Source organism: Garra rufa, chromosome 8 (genome assembly GCF_049309525.1).
Source record: "Garra rufa chromosome 8, GarRuf1.0, whole genome shotgun sequence".
Classification (NCBI taxonomy): Eukaryota; Metazoa; Chordata; class Actinopteri; order Cypriniformes; family Cyprinidae; genus Garra; species Garra rufa.
Genome location: NC_133368.1, coordinates 37,850,645 through 37,869,015, shown reverse-complemented (window position 1 = coordinate 37,869,015; position 18,371 = coordinate 37,850,645). Strand labels below are relative to the sequence as shown.

General features: G+C 37.3%; 1 protein-coding gene across 1 annotated transcript; it reads right to left on the bottom strand.

The window, feature by feature from the left end:
- Positions 1 to 12,685: 12,685 nt before the first annotated feature.
- On the bottom strand, positions 12,686 to 14,887 carry olig2 (oligodendrocyte lineage transcription factor 2). The gene is made up of 2 exons (XM_073846207.1): positions 14,755 to 14,887; positions 12,686 to 14,373 (listed from the first exon to the last, which is right to left on the bottom strand). The coding sequence occupies exon 2, from the start codon at positions 14,335 to 14,337 to the stop codon at positions 13,516 to 13,518; it is 822 nt and encodes a 273-aa protein (XP_073702308.1). The 5' UTR covers positions 14,338 to 14,373; positions 14,755 to 14,887; the 3' UTR covers positions 12,686 to 13,515.
- Between the last annotated feature and the right edge of the window lie 3,484 nt (positions 14,888 to 18,371).

Sequence of the window (18,371 nt, the reverse complement as noted above, 5' to 3'; positions counted from 1 at the left end):
GTGTGTGCCTCTAGCTGACCTATAAAAGACAGCCTGTGATGGATTAGAGCTGGGATGTTCGTCAGCTGTACGTTTGTGAACGTGTGTGTGAAAAGAAACGGCGACAGAAAGGAGGGAGGGCGAGAAGAGAGGGCCGAAAGGGACACCTGCTCTGACACAGAGACAGAGAGAAGAGATGAAAAAGAGAGGGAAAGAAAGAACCTGGTGTCCACCCGCAACACCGCCCCCCTCCCGCTCTCTCCGTCCTTCCTTCCAGCTTGTGGGGGGCTGAATGGGGTGGCGCGGTGCCGGGGGGCTCACATCCGTACCCCCTGCCCCCAGCACCCATTGCCTCCGTGGGTTTCATGGCGAGGCTGGAGCAGGTCAGGGACCAGTGGAGCCAGGCAGAGGGGGGAGATGAGGGCTGTCTTTGTGGGGGTCAGAGTGTACTCCGTCTGGGCCAAGCCGGCGAGCTTGGGCTGGGTCTCTGGAGCTGCACCTGGGGGCTCAATCAGCTCATTCACACCAAGCCTGTTTCCTGTGGTTACCAGTAAAACGCCTGGCTGAGGTGGTGTTCACTTGGCACTGCTGAGGTTCCCATCTCTGAGACACACATGCTAACACACACATGCATGATAACTTGATTAGTTCACTCTTAGAATAAAAAAATTCCTGATAATTTACTCACCCTCATCTCATCCACAAAGTCTTTCTTTCTTCAATAAAAAAGAAATTAAGGTTTTTGAGGAAAACATTCCAGGATTTTTCTCCATATAGTGGACTTCAATGGGGATCAATGGGTTGAAAGTCCAAACTGTAGTTTCAGTGCAGCTTTAAAGGGCTCTACATAATCCCATTGAGGAAAAGGGTCTTATCTAGCAAAACAATCGGTCATTTTATTTAAAAAATATAAATTTATATACTTTTTAACCACAAATGCTCGTCTTTCACCAGCCTAACCTCACACATTACATAGTCGCGTTGGAAAGGTCATGCATGGCGTAGGCAGAAGTACCAACCCGGAATTTACAAAACGAACGTGCGAAAAAAGTCAAACAGCGTTTACTAAAAAAGGTAAAACAACAATGTTGAACAATTTTGAAGTTAGGGGAGAAAATGAGATGGAGTTTTTTGCCCTACCCTAGTTTTTCTAACCAGAGTACACAGACGAAGAGCTAACCGTGTGTAACATCTCCAATGAGACTACGTAATGTACCAAGTCGTGCATACGCATCGCAGAGCTAGTGCAAGACGAGCATTTGGAGTTAAAAAGTATATATTACTTATTCCTTGGCTGGTATCGTGTAGAGCCGTTTGAATCTGCATTGAAACTGCGATTTGGGCCTTCAACTTGTCGGCCATCATTGAAGTATACAATATGGAGAAAAATCCTGGAATGTTTTCCTCAAAAACATAATTTCTTTTCGACTGAAGAAAGAAAAACATGAACATCTTGAATGACATGGGGGGGGGGGGTTATCAGGATATTCTGGAAGTGAACTAATGTCTCAACTGCCCTCATGCCATAGTAAAAGGGAAAACAAATATTTTTCAGTCTAATATCTCTGTATCACATTGCTGTAAACTATAAACATGTTTTCTGTTCACTGAGGGATGAATCAAAATTAGTGAGTGTCCATGGATCCATAACAAATACATAAAAGAGTTTTCAAAATTTGACATAGTATAAAAAAAGTCTCAAATGTGACTCTGGACCACAAAACCAGTCATAAGGGTAAATTTTTGGACATTGAGATTTTATACTTAATTTATAAATAAGCTTTCCATCAATGTATGCTTTGTTAGGATAGGACAATATTTGGCCGAGATACAACTATTTGAAAATCTGAAATTTGAGGGTCTAATTGAGCTGTCCAAATGAAGTTCTTACCAATGCGTATTACTAATCAAAAATTAAGTTTTGATATATTTACGGTAGGAAATATCTTCATGGAACATGATCTTTACTTAATATCCTAATGATTTTTGGCATAAAAGAAAAATAGACAATTTTGACCCATACAATGTATTTTAGGCCATTGCTACAAATATCCCATGCTGCCTGTGACTGGTTTTGTGGTCCAGGGTCACAAATATGGCTGTACATGAAAATCAATAATAATTTAGTGCGCCATGTATACGCCACTAAAAAGTTTTACTTTCTTATATTAATTAATTAATGTAATTTATTAATGTATTTATTTATACATTTGTATATTGATTTATAGCCCTAATCACCATTAATATCAAAGCAATTGATGTAGTGTTAAAAAACCTTCACTACATCAATCTTTTACTATTTTATTTTTTATTATTATTTGTATTAAAGAGTGCTAAAAATGTAAATTGTATTTTCTTAAACCTTCAGATACCATGTGAAATATAACAAACAGGCAATATTGGCTTCAGCCCCAGTCAGTTTCATTTCAAGAGATGCCAGGACATTCTGGAAAACAGCTACTTTTGTGTTCCACAGAAGATGAAAAACCTGACCCCTGATGAAAAAAGAAAAGAGGGTGAATAAATACTCAATCTTTAGACCTAAAAAAATCCCAGTTACTGTCTTACAAATGTATATAAATGATTTTCAACCATCCATTTTGTAACGAATTCCTCACTCCATTTCCTTATTTCTTGAGTTTATGTGAAAGGGCACCTAGAATCCAGGAACACAAAGGCAAGATGGGTGACCAAAAACAAATCTGTGCACCAGTGGAAACACAATGCCTTTCTGACAGACACCTGAGCTTAATTACCCAAAACAAAACCACAAACAACAAGGAAACAATTGGCATAAAGAAGTTGGACTACCTGTGCTAACTTTGACAGCTTGCACTGCTAACTGTTTTTCATGATGTGGAAGGTCACAACACAAGCTGATGCAAAAAATCAGTAACATTGAAACGGAGAAGGTCTGCTTCCATATTCATTACCAGACCATGGATGCCGAGAAACGTCTGCTAAATGCCGAGCGTGATATTTCAACCGCCGGCTGGCCAGCCCTTCGCCAGCTTGTGTCCGTACTGCACGTACTGCGGAGCTGTCTCGCACACCAACAAACCTGCATAAAGAAAAGTTCTAATGAGAAATTAACAGATGTCACAACTTTATTCTCTCTTTCTCTCCCCTGGAGGGAAGCAGGTGTGGAGGGCGAGACTGGAGGGCCTCAAACTCCGTCAGACGATTCACGTTCACTTTCACGAACGTGTATCTGTTGGAGATGCTGCGAAAAAGTTGACGTGGGGGAGGTGAGCTGTCTAGAGCTTCAGAGCGCTGCGAACCCTGCTTGACGTGTTGCTCTGGGCCGGCGGCCATGGATATGAGAAGATTACAAGCTGTTAATAGGGCGGAACCAATGAGCTGAAGGCTGGGTATTGTGACTCCCAGCATGCTCTGGGAAAGGTTGGCCTGGACAGAACGGTTGGCTTCTCAGATGGATGAGACGAGGCGAAGAGTCACCCCATGGGCCTATTGTCAAGTCGCCCGAAGAACAGTTGACACAACAGATTCAAAATCATACACAGTCGCTGCCGTCCAGAGAGTGCTGGGGATCGTTCTTTAAACACACGCTCCGAAGCGGTCCTGCTGAGGACACACTGATTATAGCTGTCACGGGCTACTCAGTGCCAGCTGCCGTGTGTGTCACATTTCACTAATAAGAGCACTCACTTTGACACGTCACATTGAACATATGCATTGCAGAATGCCGTGCCAAAAGGCTTCATGCAAAAAAAATGTAAAGCTTTTGTGAGGCAGAATTCCATTTCATGGTTTTTAAAGTTTTCTTCCCCTTTTTGTTGATCTCTTTAAAGCACTGATTTATGAATAAATGCAAAGACCATTGAGTTTTGTCAGCTCCCTTCATAATTCATTCTTTATTGATTTTGACATGTAAATTGTGGGAGTAAAGTGACTATTTCTAAGACGGTTCCCGCCCTCACTCTTTTTCGCTTTCTACAAACACTTTTGTATCTACTATTCACAAAATTGCAAGGCTTCTGTTAGATTTATATACTGATTCATATTCAGACAGTATTCATTTTTGTGTGTTAAGGTCAGAGTTGGGTGTAACTAGTTACTAAGTAATTAGTTGCTGTAATGTAATTACTTTTCCAATGAATAAGTAAAGTAAGGGATTACTCTTATTTGTTCTGTCATTTAATTACAGTTACTTCTTATGTAACTGAACTTAATAGCGTGTATAGACTGTAGAGTATTTATATACAATACAATATTGGATTTAACATCAAAATTTAAAGTCTAACCTTATAATGCATGTTTTTATGTACCCTTATCACTTTAAATACTTTGGTTGATAAGTTAATAAGAATATTGGTAACACTTTAGTGTCCAATTCTCACTAGTTGCTTATTAGTATCAGTATTACTTAAAAGCACATAAGAATGTCTTATTCTGCAAGACCTTATTCTAAATCCTTAATCCTACTCAATTCTTAAACTACTTTACTAGTATTAATAACCAGGAGTATATTGAGGAATAGTTAATAGTTAGTAAATAGTGAGAATTGGACCCTAATCTAAAGTGTGACCAGAATAATTTATGTAGTTATTTATTATTTATTTGAAAGAATCAACCGTTTCATGTCTATCCTTGTATCTTTATATTTAGAAAGTAATTAGTAATATGTAATTAAATACTTTTTAAGAGTAATTTGTACGGTAATGTAATTACACTGTTGAAGATGTAATTAGTAACTAGTAATTAATAATTTTTTAGAGTAACTAACACTGGTTAGGGTTGTGCAATGTTTAGAATGAAAGATTAGCCTCCCTTTTAGTTCATAGGTGTTTATTTCCCATTTCCTCCCAATAATCAAATATGGCCAAATTTTCCCCTCAAAATTTAATATTCTTGATGCTGCTCTTCTTCTTTTTATTACACAAAGTTCTGCTTGTTAATTTTTTTAGGATGGTCTGCTTCAGTGGTCTAACAGTGCTCATCAATGATTGAGATAAACAGGCAAATTAAAGAAGGTGGGCTTATATGGCCTCTTCACACCAAAGACGATAACCAGAGGTGCCGCTAAGGTTTCTGGGCCCCCTGAACCGTAAATTGACTCCACGTCCCCCTTGGTAAAAATCGCTTAGAAATTGCTTAGAAACTTCTCTCGTCGGACCCTTGAAATCGTCCTAAATCCCCCACCCCTTACGGTGCTCCTGACAATAACTATAAAGATAGTGATAAATATATAGCTCTAAAAATTGTTCTTAAAATGAGTCCACATCACAGCTATAATGACAAAAGCACAGAGAAACTATACCGTTGGAATCACTTTTATAACGATTTTTTACAGCTGATGAACAACAAACATTGACACCCAATCAGAATCAATCCTACTCTAATGATCTCTGATCTCAAGAATTTAAAGCGGATGGCGAGCATTGGCTAAATCCTACGTATTTTACAAGTTCCCCAATTCGTATGAATTCGTATAAATTACCTACTCCTACCCTGCCCCTAACCTACCCGTCCCTGGGGTCTAGACAAAACTTACAAAATCGAATTCGTACGAATTAACCACCTCGTTAAATACATACGAATTGGTCTTGAGATATTGGTAACGCTTCAGTTTCAACAGTGAAAGAGTGTGAGGTAAGATGTAAGTAGCTGAGTAGACTATTTAATATTGGACAACTATTTCAAGATAACAACCCACTGTAATTTCCAGTGATGCAAACTACTATTTTGCCGTTTTACATTTTAAAATACAGGCCATATACAATGGTGGCTAAATTTTTTTTAGAACTAAAAATGGTTTTAAGTGCAGGTAAGTTTCTTGAAGCAACTTGGAGACATTGCCACAGTTCTTATTCTGTCTTAGGTTGTTCTGTTTCTGGCTGTTGTCAAACAAAAATCTCACTGGATTATTACAATTAATGGCAAAATTACTATGTGGAAATGTAAACTGATATATCCTACTACAGCAAATAATAGAAATAACTGACTTAAAACTAGTTTTTATCTGGTGATAATACTTGTGTTCTAATAATGTTGGCCACCACTGTATGTTTTAACAGATTTATGTAATTGATCATTTATTATGACGAGTAACATTAACTGAACTTTTTTCATACTTAAAAAAAAAATATTTTTTGCAAATCGCCAATTTTTTGCAAATCGTCCCCTGCAATGTTCAAGACATGGTTTCAGCCTTTGGGCTACACCCCACAGAAAGTAGAAATAGATTTTAAATTTAATTTCATTAAACACATGCAATTTTTCTGGGAAATGAAGTTTACGTCTTTTTAAAAATGATCCAGGCCATTTCTTTAAAATAAAAAATAAAAAGTTTTAATTTAAAACTAAATGTAGAGTATACATCTTTTTTTTTTTTTTTTCCGGATTTTAGTGGTGAAACTTGAACATTATAATAAACAATTTTAGTTACTCTTTGCATTTTTTAATCAATCAGTAGTCAATACTTAGCCAGGGCCATTACCAAGATGGCTGCCAAGTGGACTCAGTTACTTTGAAAAAAAAAGTGAACTTCCTTTCCATAAAGGTAAACAGCATAGTAACATTTGCAGGTTGCCAGTTTTTAGAGTGTATATATGGTCACATGAATAACTCATATTTATTGTTCCCCTCTTCAAGGTAAATTCTGATGAATAAATAAATAAATAAATAAATGTAATCAATTGGTATCTAAATAATGAATGTTTTGAGACAGAAAATGCTGCAGAATTTATCACCCATGTTCAGTGTACTCAGTTTAAGGTTTTTTTTTTTTACTCACTTTTCTTCCAGAATTGTCAAGCAGTTTGACTGAAAAAGAATTATAAACTAGATATTAAAACTAACAAAAGGTCAGACTTTAGTGGGGATTTTAAGCTCGTGAAATTAAGTATTAAAAACACTTTTTGAGATTTCAGTCTTATTTCCATTCAAGTCAATAGATCATTAACAACATGGGCTCATTTGCTTTAAAAAAGAGTGAACTTCCTGTCCAGAAGGGAAAGTGAAGGCTGATGGGATATGATAGATGAGCTGACATCACATTAGGTTTGAGAAGAAGACAAGGAATAACTCACTGACTAGCTGAACAGACAATAAGAAAACATGAAAAGGAACAAGCCAGAGACACACACACACAAAGTCAGAAACAAAAGCAGGAACACACATGCCCACAGTCAAGATCATAGGCTGAAAGGCAGAAAGTTACTAGTGGTAAAAAAGTTACAGGGAAAAAAAATGAACCAGCCTAAGATGTCCTAAACTCATTATACAGGCAAAAAGTCTTTGAGATGCTCCATTGTTTGATTATAGCATGCGTGCAGAGTAAATGCTGTTGAATGTTAACTATAGTGCCGGTCTGCCCTCCATTCAGGCAGTGCAGGCCTGATGAAGGATGGATTCTCAGACGCTTGTCAAGGCGGCTGAAAATGAGTGAAGATAAATGAGAGAAAAGAAGAGTCGGGCGACCCATGCAAACTGAGAGCGAAACACCTCTATCACCCGACCATCCATCAAATGCCCTGACACATGCACACACAACGACACACACCATCTAAATGCAGCAATACAGAGCACGGATGTCAAAGCGTGTGTGACGACAGAAGTGGGCAGAGAAAGTTGCTTGCTCACTCCTTAAATTTGCTAATATGATTTAGTGCTGCAGAAGGACAGGGAATGAGAGTGCGTTCCCAGTGGATTGAAGCAGGGAGACATATGCCAGAACAGGATCAGATTGCAGGACAAAGTCGTTTAGAGTTTATCGGGCACACACACATAGAGAGAGTTTTTCTGAAAGGACACTGCTCATAAGATCATTTCTCTGAAAAGGTTCAGCTGGACAGCAACAAAGCCTCAAACAAAAGGTCTAGCAGCAGCAGACCCTCATTGGCCTGCGGAGCTCCCATGGTGCTCTTTGATGTTAAGTTGTCCAGGCCCTGTCCTCTTTTCACAGCGCATCCACACTCGGCCAGTCATGAATATCCAAGAGTTCAGCCCCTTACAGGATTATCCCTTCTTTCTTTAACCGCTCAAACATTCCTAATGCACATCTTTCTATCTCTCTTACACTCCTTTGGCTCTCTTTTCTTTCTCTGGGTTTCTCTGCTCCATCTGTCTTATTCTCTTTCAGTAAATACATTGACTCTTTCGGTAAACACACCCTGTATGAGAGTGCGCTGGCTTTAAAATCATAGACTTGTAGGTGTGCATAGCACCCCAGCGCATGACCTGCAAACAAGCACACAGATGCACATACATGCTGTCTCCCTCACTCTTTCTGACTCCCAAAAGCCCAATAACACTTGTTGAAACAGAGACAATTTGAAAAACTTTGCCTTACTTTAAATCCATTGATGGTTTTGTTTGCCACACTTTTTTGTTTTGTTTTGATTGTTTTATATTTTTGTTTGCCATACTCTATTTATTTTTATATATACTTATATACTATTTTTATATATACTTCTATTTGTTTGTTTGTTTGGTTTAGTTTCGTTTCGTTTGGGTTTTGCTTTTGTTTTGTTTTTTGTTTTGTTTTTTTATATTTTTGTCTGCCACACTCTATTATTTTGGTTTAGTTTGGCTTATTTTAGGTTTGTTTTTTGTTTTGTTTGATATTTTTTATTTTTATATTTTTATTTGGCACACTACTTTTTTTAGTTTTTGTTTTTTTATTTGTTTTAATTAGATTTTTTTGTTTTGTTTGCCACACTCTTTTTTATTTGTTTTGTTTAGTTTTGTTATTTTTGTTGTTGTTTTGTTTTGGGTTTTTTATTTTTGTTTGCCACACTCTATTTTATTTTATTTTATTTTTTAGTTTAGTTTTGGTTTGGTTTGGTTTGGTTTATTTTTTGTTTTGTTTTGGTTTGGTTTTTGTTTTGTTTTGTTATATTGTTGTTTGCCACACTCTGTGTGTTTTGTGTTTTTTTTTTTTTTTTTTTTGTTTAGGTGTTTTGGTTTGTTTGCCACAATCTTTTTTTTAGTTACATTTTTGGTGTGGTTTTTGTTTAGTTTGATATTTAGGTTTTTTTTTGGGGGGGGGGGGGGTATTTTTGTTTGCTTTGTTTCAGTTTTTTTTTTTTTTTTGCCACACTTTAATGTTTAGTTAGTTTTGGTTTTGTTTGATATTTTGTTTTGGGTTTTTTATATTTTTGTTCACCACACTCTTTTTTTGTTTAGTTTTTTTTTTTTTTTTTTTTTTACTTATTAGTTGTTTAGTATAGGTTTTTGTTTTATTTTGCTTTTTGGTTCTGTTTAGTTTTTTTGTTTTGTTACGGTACAAAAATTCTGGGTTTAGTCTATTAGGTAGTTATGTTGGGTTATTTTATAATTTTACAAATATAAGAATTAAAATGTCATATCAATGTGATACTAATGTTCATATTCATTTTGTATTTCACATACAGTCACTGCAAAATGCTACAGTCACTGCAAAATGCAAAACAAAAAGAAAGAAAAACACAGGATGTGGCAAAATCTAAATTAATTGATTTTCCCAAATGAAAAATATTTAATTTTTTGACTTTCACCGAAAAAGAAACAAGTTAGTAATAGTTCCTTAACAAAACAATTGTAGGTTATCAGTTTATACAGAGGTTTGACAAATAATTTGTAATTCTTTCCTAATTTGTAGCATCAAAAAATGGAAATGTAAAAATAATAAATTGAAAAAGGTAAATGACGAATGTATTGAGAAATATTTATGCAGAAGAATGTATCAATATCTTGTTGCACTCAATGTTTTGTTTTACTCACTTTTCCTTCATGTGATGATTACATGATTGATTAACCAACTAAAATCAAGAATAATACAATGTCTTTTACTTGGAGATGTCCTTGACTCCATAGGGTGTGTTACATAAGGATGAACAGATGATGGAGGGTGAGATAAACAGTCGTCCCGAGGGAAGTGTGGTCTCATATGGCCAGTGTATGGGTTCCTCAAATCATCCGTCTGCTCCTCCTCTAAAATGCACTTCTTGGAATGATTATGTGATAAATGACTGACGCTCGCTATAACGATGATGGATCAATGAAACCGAGAGGCCGAAAAACACGTTTTAGGACTGAAGGAGACAGAGTGGATAACTTTACTTCTCTCCCCATCTCTCTTTCTTGTTACTTTCCATTGTTCCACAATGCTACAGATGCACTTCATTTATTTGTTTACATTGGCTCTTCTTTTCTTCCACATTATTTGTGTTTTTTCACCACCTTTGATGCATCTCTTCAATCCTCTCGCTCTAATCCTTTGGGCTAACAAGGCCCAGTGTTTGCGTCTGAATGGCCCAACATCTGTGCTGAATCACAGGATTTAAGAATGGTTTTAAGATCTGAGTTTAAAACCACCACACACACATAAATATTAAACACTAAACCCAATCTGTGAAAATGTTATGCATGAGGCTGCTGTACTTAGGATAAATATTAGCTATCTATTGACAAAAGTTTCAATTGTAGCCTATAGCATTATAATGCAACAGTTTATGTACATTCAGTTAATTTGCATTGAAATCATCTGAAAGAAATGTATGCCATGATGTATTAAAGTACACTTGAAATCGGCACTTTTAGTTCTATATAGACTCCTGACACATTACTTACGTAGATTTATTAGTTAAGGCCTATTAGTATCTAAATATGTGTCAGTAAGTCAGTGAGAGAAGACGTTAAGGTGGACTGTGTTCAGTGGCTCTGCGGGGGAGGTGCTGCTCTGATTAATTTGGAAACGTGATAGCGTGTAATTCTCATTACCTTTCGGAGTAATTGCATTTTACGCGGAGCAAATGGGCGAGGCGGCTGAAAATTACTAACAAGCAGATGTTAGTGAAGGAAGACAAGACATCAGCAGTCTGTTTGCTTTCATGGAGCTCAATCTGGGGTCGAAATTACGATTAGCCTGACTGCGACTGGGTGGATGTGTACTCAAACTTTTTTCATTGAAACTTTAAAAAACTTGCGTAAAGATTTGTTGATAAGCCATTTTAGTTTAATTTAAACTATTCAATCGACATGACATAATTAAACTGCCCAAACGTAAATGAAACAGTAAATAAATAAACTATAATCTTCTATAATAATCAGTTAACGTTTATCCGTATAAAATAAAAATGACCCTCTTTGTGGTACAAAATTAATATAACGAATTATAATATAATATAATGAATTTTAAAACAGATACAAATAAACAAGTGGCAAATATGAATATTCAAAAGCTAGCTTCACTCCATATCGTTCCAGCTCAAAAATCCCTTGGAAAACATTGCAACAGAAAGAGCAATCTGCCATCCAGCTGCTGGCGTTTAGTTATGTATTCCACCTAATACTCCTTTATTTATTCCCTCCATCTCGCAGTTCCATTTTTTTTCTATTGGTGCATATTTTGTGTAGTGCAAGACTTCAAATGCGTTTCCCGCATTCTAAATAAATGATCTCCTCCTTGAGGCTTAAAAACATGAAGGTTATCTCATTTTTTCCAGAATGGAGTGGATATGCTTCATAAAAGTTAATAAGAAAATCTACAAGGTCTCGTTTGGAAAGCTGCCCAAAGCAGCAGAATCATTGGCTGACAGGTAAGGGTGTTCACAGGTGACACAGAAGTGGAGAAATAAAGGCGAGTTCCAGAACTTAATGTCACCTAGACGTGCCAAATCACGGGAAAAGTCACTGATACATTTATTATATCACAGATAACTTGTTCTCTGTCTGACATAGACTGGAATCTATATTTTATCCTAATCTGTGTCGGAACTTAATCAATGACTGGTTTATACAGTTCAGAATTACCGGGTTATGATCAACAATTTTGTGATTTTAACGCTAAAGAAACGCAATGGTGAAGGCTATTTAAGTGCGCAAAAGTTGAGCAAAATTCGTTTGATAGCGTTGATCATTGTTTTTGTTAATTAAAAAGAAACTCGGTATTCAGCTGAGTAGCTTAGTTTAATTAGAATTTAATGTAGTTAAATACTTTCTAATAGTATAGGAAAATGTGTAGGATAAATCATACAGTTGGGATAAATTATGAATATATAATTGTTCAGATAATTCAGATAATGCGTTTAAAATAAAAATAATTCGTAACTAAAAACTAGATTTATAGAATTTATCAAGCGTTAGTTGTTACTAATAAAATATTTCTAGCCTAAAATGCAAAATAAAATATAAAATATAAACTACAATATAAATAGTAAACTAGCCTATATTATGAACTATCTAAAATAAAAACGGTCTGTGTTTATGGTCTGTCTATAAGCTCGGAGCAAGTTACTGAACATTCAAACTCTTTTTAGACCATCTTTGTTCCAGTTTACAATAAAGTAAATGGTGTCGGTCTGAGCACTCTCTGTTTGTTCTCCTCACCAGCGAATAAGTGATTATTTGTTTCCAAAAATAGGCTACCACTATTTATTTCTATTTTATTTTTGTCAAATCTTACAGCAAAATGCGCTGTTTGTAATTTAATTTTTTTATATTACTTTCGATAGATAGATAGATAGATAGATAGATAGATAGATAGATAGATAGATAGATAGATAGATAGATAGATAGATAGATTTCTTTTTTATAAATCGGTCACCTAATTTTATATATTTGTTTTGTTTTTGTCTTTGTTCATTTTCTTTTTCCATTCTGTCCCTTTTATGTTGGAAGAACTATGCATAGCCTATGTGAGAGTTTGCATATTGGGAAAAATTAGGTTAATTAATCAAGCACAAACAAGCAAAGAAATGCATCATTTTAAAACATTTATTTTACAGTTAGGACTCAAACATTCACCGCACATTAATTTGGAAATACCATCAAAATAAGTAAATAAATATCATTTTGCACTTTATTATAAAAAATAAAAGTTGATCATTCTTCGCATCGGCCTTGACGGGTAAGCTTGTGCAGAAAGAAGAGATAAAAATAACAAAGACGGAAAGCCAGAAAACTAAAGGGAGAGAGGGAGAGATAAAGACAGAGAGAGAGAGAGAGAGAGAGAGAGAGAGAGAGAGAGAGAGAGAGGGGAGAGAGAGAGAGAGAGAGAGAGAGAGAGAGAGAGAGAGTGCAGGAATGAACAGGTGCAACTTTCCTGTTACAGACAGCGCTTGGCAAATGAATTCTGACCCCAAACATAAACTGGGGAAGGTAATATAAAATCTCTCAAACTGTACAAACGCTATCTACATATTTACACAGGACTTATAATGTATAATTTCTAATTGTAATGGCCCAATAAATTATTTAGCCCTTTTTAACTGCAACATGAATTGTCCGGATTTAATTGTATGCTATAAATCTGTTTCGCAATAAACTTCATTTTGTAAATAGCAGTCCCGTGTCTGAAGGCTAAAATGAGTAAGGTGTGCCATTTTCACAAACTTTATACACAGAAATGCACATGGATAGTAACCCTAATATGTCTAAAGTGTTAGAAAACTCTATGTTAGTGGCTTTGATCTATTTTCTTCGCTTCAGAACTATTTGTGCTTTCCAAAAACAAATTGTTCAGCCATAAACACGATAATACAGCTTTTATATAAAAGTCTATGCAGAGTTCTTTCATCAAAGTTCAGTACTTCATTTTGAGTCACTGGTCAGTCGTGGCATGCTGACGGTGCTCATACCGGACACGTGAGGCGGAGGAACCTGGCACATGCTGCACGGACACGGGATCCCCGCACCCCAGTGCTGGAAACCAGCGCCAAGTGTGCCGGCGCCGGCTGATGGTGCCTTGAGAAGTCCGTGATGCGGCCTGACGGCTGAGAGACCCGGCCCGGAGAGAGACGCGGCAGTGGAGACTGCCGGTGGAAGCAGAGGATGGTGCACCGGGTGAGACGAATGCGAGACAGCAGCGGGGTGACCCGGTAACGGAGCGGCCGCGGCGTGCGCAAGGGTGCCACAACTGGACGGGTGGAAGCCTGTGTGATGAGCCCCGCTCCCTCCTCCGTAGATCTCACTCACGAGCCGTTTCATCTCCTCCAGCGAGTTGCTCAGCATAAGGATGTAGTTGCGTGCGAGCAGCAGGGTGGCTATTTTGGAGAGCTTGCGCACGGATGGCCCATGGGCGTAGGGCATGACCTCCCGGAGGCCGTCCATGGCGATGTTGAGGTCGTGCATGCGTTTCCTCTCTCGGCTATTGATCTTGAGGCGCATGTTCTGCAGTTCGGACTCGGATAGAAGTTTACGGTCCTTTTTGGAGAGCATCTTCAGAGTCATTGCGTCCTCGTCGGCGCTGGAGACGCCCCGCAGGTCTGCCCCTCTTAACTCCGGAGGAGAGTCGCTCTGCGTGGAGGAGACGGCGCCGGAGAAACCCACGGACTTCTTGACAGCGGAGAGGAAGAGATCATCGCCTTCAGGAGAAGAAGGTCTACTGGACACTCGGCTCGTGTCGGAGTCCATGATGTTCAGTGCGTTCTCAGCTTAGATGTGATATTCCTGTAAAAGAAGGGAATTGTTAAAAACTAAACTTAAATGTAATACTAAATTAAAAACGAAGTAAAACAAATTAATATCGTTCGATCAAATGCAATACAACATATTTAAAGTAGCCTTTCAGAAATGTCAGAAATTCTTAACAACTCGCCAACTCAATAAACTTACAAAAAGCAAAGCTGTAAAGTTTGTTACACAGAATAAAAATAAAGTATCTAATATAGCCTACCAAAACCGTAGCTATAACAAAACACTCCACTGAAGGAGATAATTAGGCTATTTTTATAGTTTAAATAATGCGGGCCCTAACTAAACTGCTTTTACACTTTTATACAAAGTAACCAATAACACCGTATATTTTCTAAATATTCTCAATAAACTTACTGGTAGCAGGTGCAAGCGCGTGCTTGTGAGTGGCTTTGCAGAATTCACTCGTTATTCCAGTTCACTCGTGCACTGTTTGTGTTTGGCACGCCCGAGAGTGACGAGGGGTATTTTATAGTAGGTCCCTCCTCCCCACCACCCGGGGGCAAGTCACCGGGACAATGTCAACGCTTTTCCGACAGCCCGTCAAGAACCAATGAGCTCCAGTGGGTGGGGGTCCTAAAACCTGATGTCATTGCAAAAAAACTGAGGCTTCATTAAATGCATTAGACACACTTCGCATATGGTGCATCCTCACAAAACATCGTTGGGTTTGGATTACAGGGAGTCGGTTGAACAAACTGTGCAGACTGTACTTAGGCTAAGTTATTAAGTTAGGTGATGCATGCGTGGACAAATAAAATACTCAAAGAGAACTTTGTTTGACATTAATGTAATTAACTTTTAAAACTGTAAATGCAATGTACGTGCATGTTTGCAACGGAAGAAAATAAACTCAATAAATCAACTATTTTTATTTTTTTTAATCTATCTATCTATCTATCTATCTATCTATCTATCTATCTATCTATCTATCTACCTATCTATCTATCTATCTATCGGCTATATTTTTTATGAAATCCTTAGGCTACATAGCACATTATTATTATATACATTAATTTATTATTATGCTATTAGTTTTACATTTCTCACTTGATTCATATGAATTAGCTTTGCCAAATGCAGCTCAAAAACTAAACGACAGTTTTTCTATACATATAGGAGTGGTGTAAGTGGCGGATGTATAAATGCCGATGCAAGACTTTCTTTGGTGATCGTGTGCGTATTTCCCGCAGGTTTGTGCGCGGTCAGTTGCAGACACTGTTTTGCGGTTTGAATGCGCTCATATTGTTTTAACCCGGTGACCCCATGCGGGCGCCTGACAGCTGACTGATTTCAGCCGTTAAGCGCATTTAAATCGTTAATAAACGAGGCGTGTAAAATGGTTTTTAACGGTTATGATCTGACACATTTCAATTAGGCCAATGTGGACAAACAGAAGTTATTGTTTGGGGTAGAAGAGGAGGGCATAAACATGTAGGAGGGTTACGCACAACGCTCATATTTATGAGCAATTTAGCCTACATTTGCTTTGGAAATTAATTGAACATGTGAAAATATGTACAGTGTGTATAATTTAATATAGATAGATAGATAGATTAGATAGATAGATAGATAGATAGATAGATAGATAGATAGATAGATAGATAGATAGATAGATAGATAGATAGATAGATAGATAGATAGATAGATAGATAGATAGATAGATAGATAGATAGATCAAAAGTGTCCGGAAATGTGTCTTTTCTTTTGACTCCACAGGTGTGGATTTAACAGACGCATCAGTGAGTCTAGGAGAGACATCACCAGATCAAGGTCTTTAACATATTTCCATTGAAGCATCTATGAGCTCTTGTTGTTTGGTTGTTTTCCCCGTGCGGACAGTCCCGTCTGTCTGTTTGCTTGTTTACTCTCGTTAAATACGCTTATGCAAATGAGTTGGTTTAAACCGGCGGTGTCGGAGAGAAGTTGTAGTTCAGTTCCTTCATTATGAATTCCGGTAATCTCACTTGTTAAGTGTACCAAAATGGTAATATATGCCGCGACTGTCTGGATTAGAAACGGGGGGACAGAAAGAGCCCTATTGTCAGAGCTGCAGTTTATTCCTCACGCATATAATTATCTGAAATGTCACCCGGGGAAGAATGCACACAAATTCACACGCACCCACACAACACACACTGACTGACAACTGTCTTGGGAGCAATTACAGAGAGAGAAAGACAGGGGCTGGTCTGCCCTCAATTCATCCCAACTTTGGTAATTGTAGTCCGCCGAGAATGTTGCCAATTAAGGCTAATTAAGAGCATGCATGGGCTGACGTCATTACCTCTTGATTTAGATCACATTGAGCCCCTGACAAAGATGTACACTCGTTTTTTGCAGACATGCTTAAACAAGACTTATGGCATAAACACTGGCCACATTAGTGATTACATAATGCTGTGTGAAAGCCTAATTAGCAATGTTAATTGTAAATTTTGTGGACCAGTTTATGTAGACCCATTGTCACTGCTGAATCTGTAAATAAATTAATGTAATATGCATAAAAATGTATACTGATGCAAAGGGATACTTTTTTATTCCCTATATATACAGTTGAGGTCAAAAGTTTACATACACCTTGCAGAATATGCAGAATGTTATTTTACTAAAGGGGGGATCATAGAGGGATCATAGAAAATGCATGTTATTTTTATTTAATACTGACCTGAATAAGATATTTCACATAAAAAATGTTTGCATATAGTCCACAAGAGAAAATAATAGTTCATGAGTCCCTTGTTTGTCCTGAACAGTCAAACTGCCCACTCTTCTTCAGAAAAATTATTGCAGTTCCACAAATTCTTTGGTTTTCAGCTTTCTTGTGTATTTAAACCCTTTCCAACAATGACTGTATGATTTTGAGATCCATCTTTTCACACTGAGGAAAACTGAAGGACTCATATGCAACTATTACAGAAGGTTCAAAAGCTCACTGATGCTTCAGAAGGAGGGGGGGGGGGGGGGGTGTAAATTTAGCTTATTTTGTCTTCAGGAAAACATGTAAGCTGCATACGAGTCCCTCAGTTGTCCTCAGTGTGAATGGAAGGATCTCAAAACCATTCAGTCATTGTTGGAAAGGGTTCAAATACACAAAAATGCTGAAAAACAAAGGGACCTGAAGGATTTTTTTTCCCGAGGAACAGCGGCCAGTTTAACTGTTCGGGACAAACAAAGGACTCATGAACAACTAGCACTAAAAAAAACCACACAGCTGTGGATCATTCAGGTAACAACACAGTATTAAGAATCAAGCATATGTAAAAAATTGTATAAATTCAACTATTATTTTCTCTTGTGGACTATATGTATCTTATTCAGGTCAGTAATAAATAAAAAAAACATGCAGTTTGTTTGATAAAATAATTAACATTTTGCAGATTCTGCAAGGTGTATGTAAACTTTTGGCCTAAACTGTATATACACAAATCAGCTTTTCAGAGCTTTTAAACATTTGCTTAAAAAAACTAAAGGAAAAAAAGTGAGAAAGCAATGCCAGTTCCCAGACAGCATTTTAGAGCTTATTCAAACTTCACAGTTCAGGTGCAGAAAATTTAATCAACTGAAATGACAAAAATACAGAACTGGCTACATTTTATGTCACTCAGTCTTTAATTAAAAGCTATTTGTTTAACGAGGGCCTGCCTCAGAGACAGAGGGAGAGAGAGAGAAACGTTCTATATGAGAGCTTTTGCCACCTCAGGGTGAATAAATGTTAGCCCGGTGGATGAGTGTGGAGGGAGACTGAGTGCTAATTTCTGCCTGTTGGCAACGCCAGACTCTTCTTTTCTCATTACCTTTATGAGATAATGATGTGTTTGTGTGTGCATTCCAATAATGAGGAGGGCAGAGGTGTGTATATGTGTAAAAACTGTTAACCCTAAGAGCTAAATTAGCCAGCGCTGTAACTGCAGTCATACTTAAGTTAATGAACCCAGCTGGAGTACAGTTTCAGCATTTTCAGCATGGATAAC

Coding starts and splice junctions, on each gene's coding strand:
- olig2 (XM_073846207.1), bottom strand. CDS start 14,337: ATGGACTCCGACACGAGCCGAGTGTCCAGTAGACCTTCTTCTCCTGAA.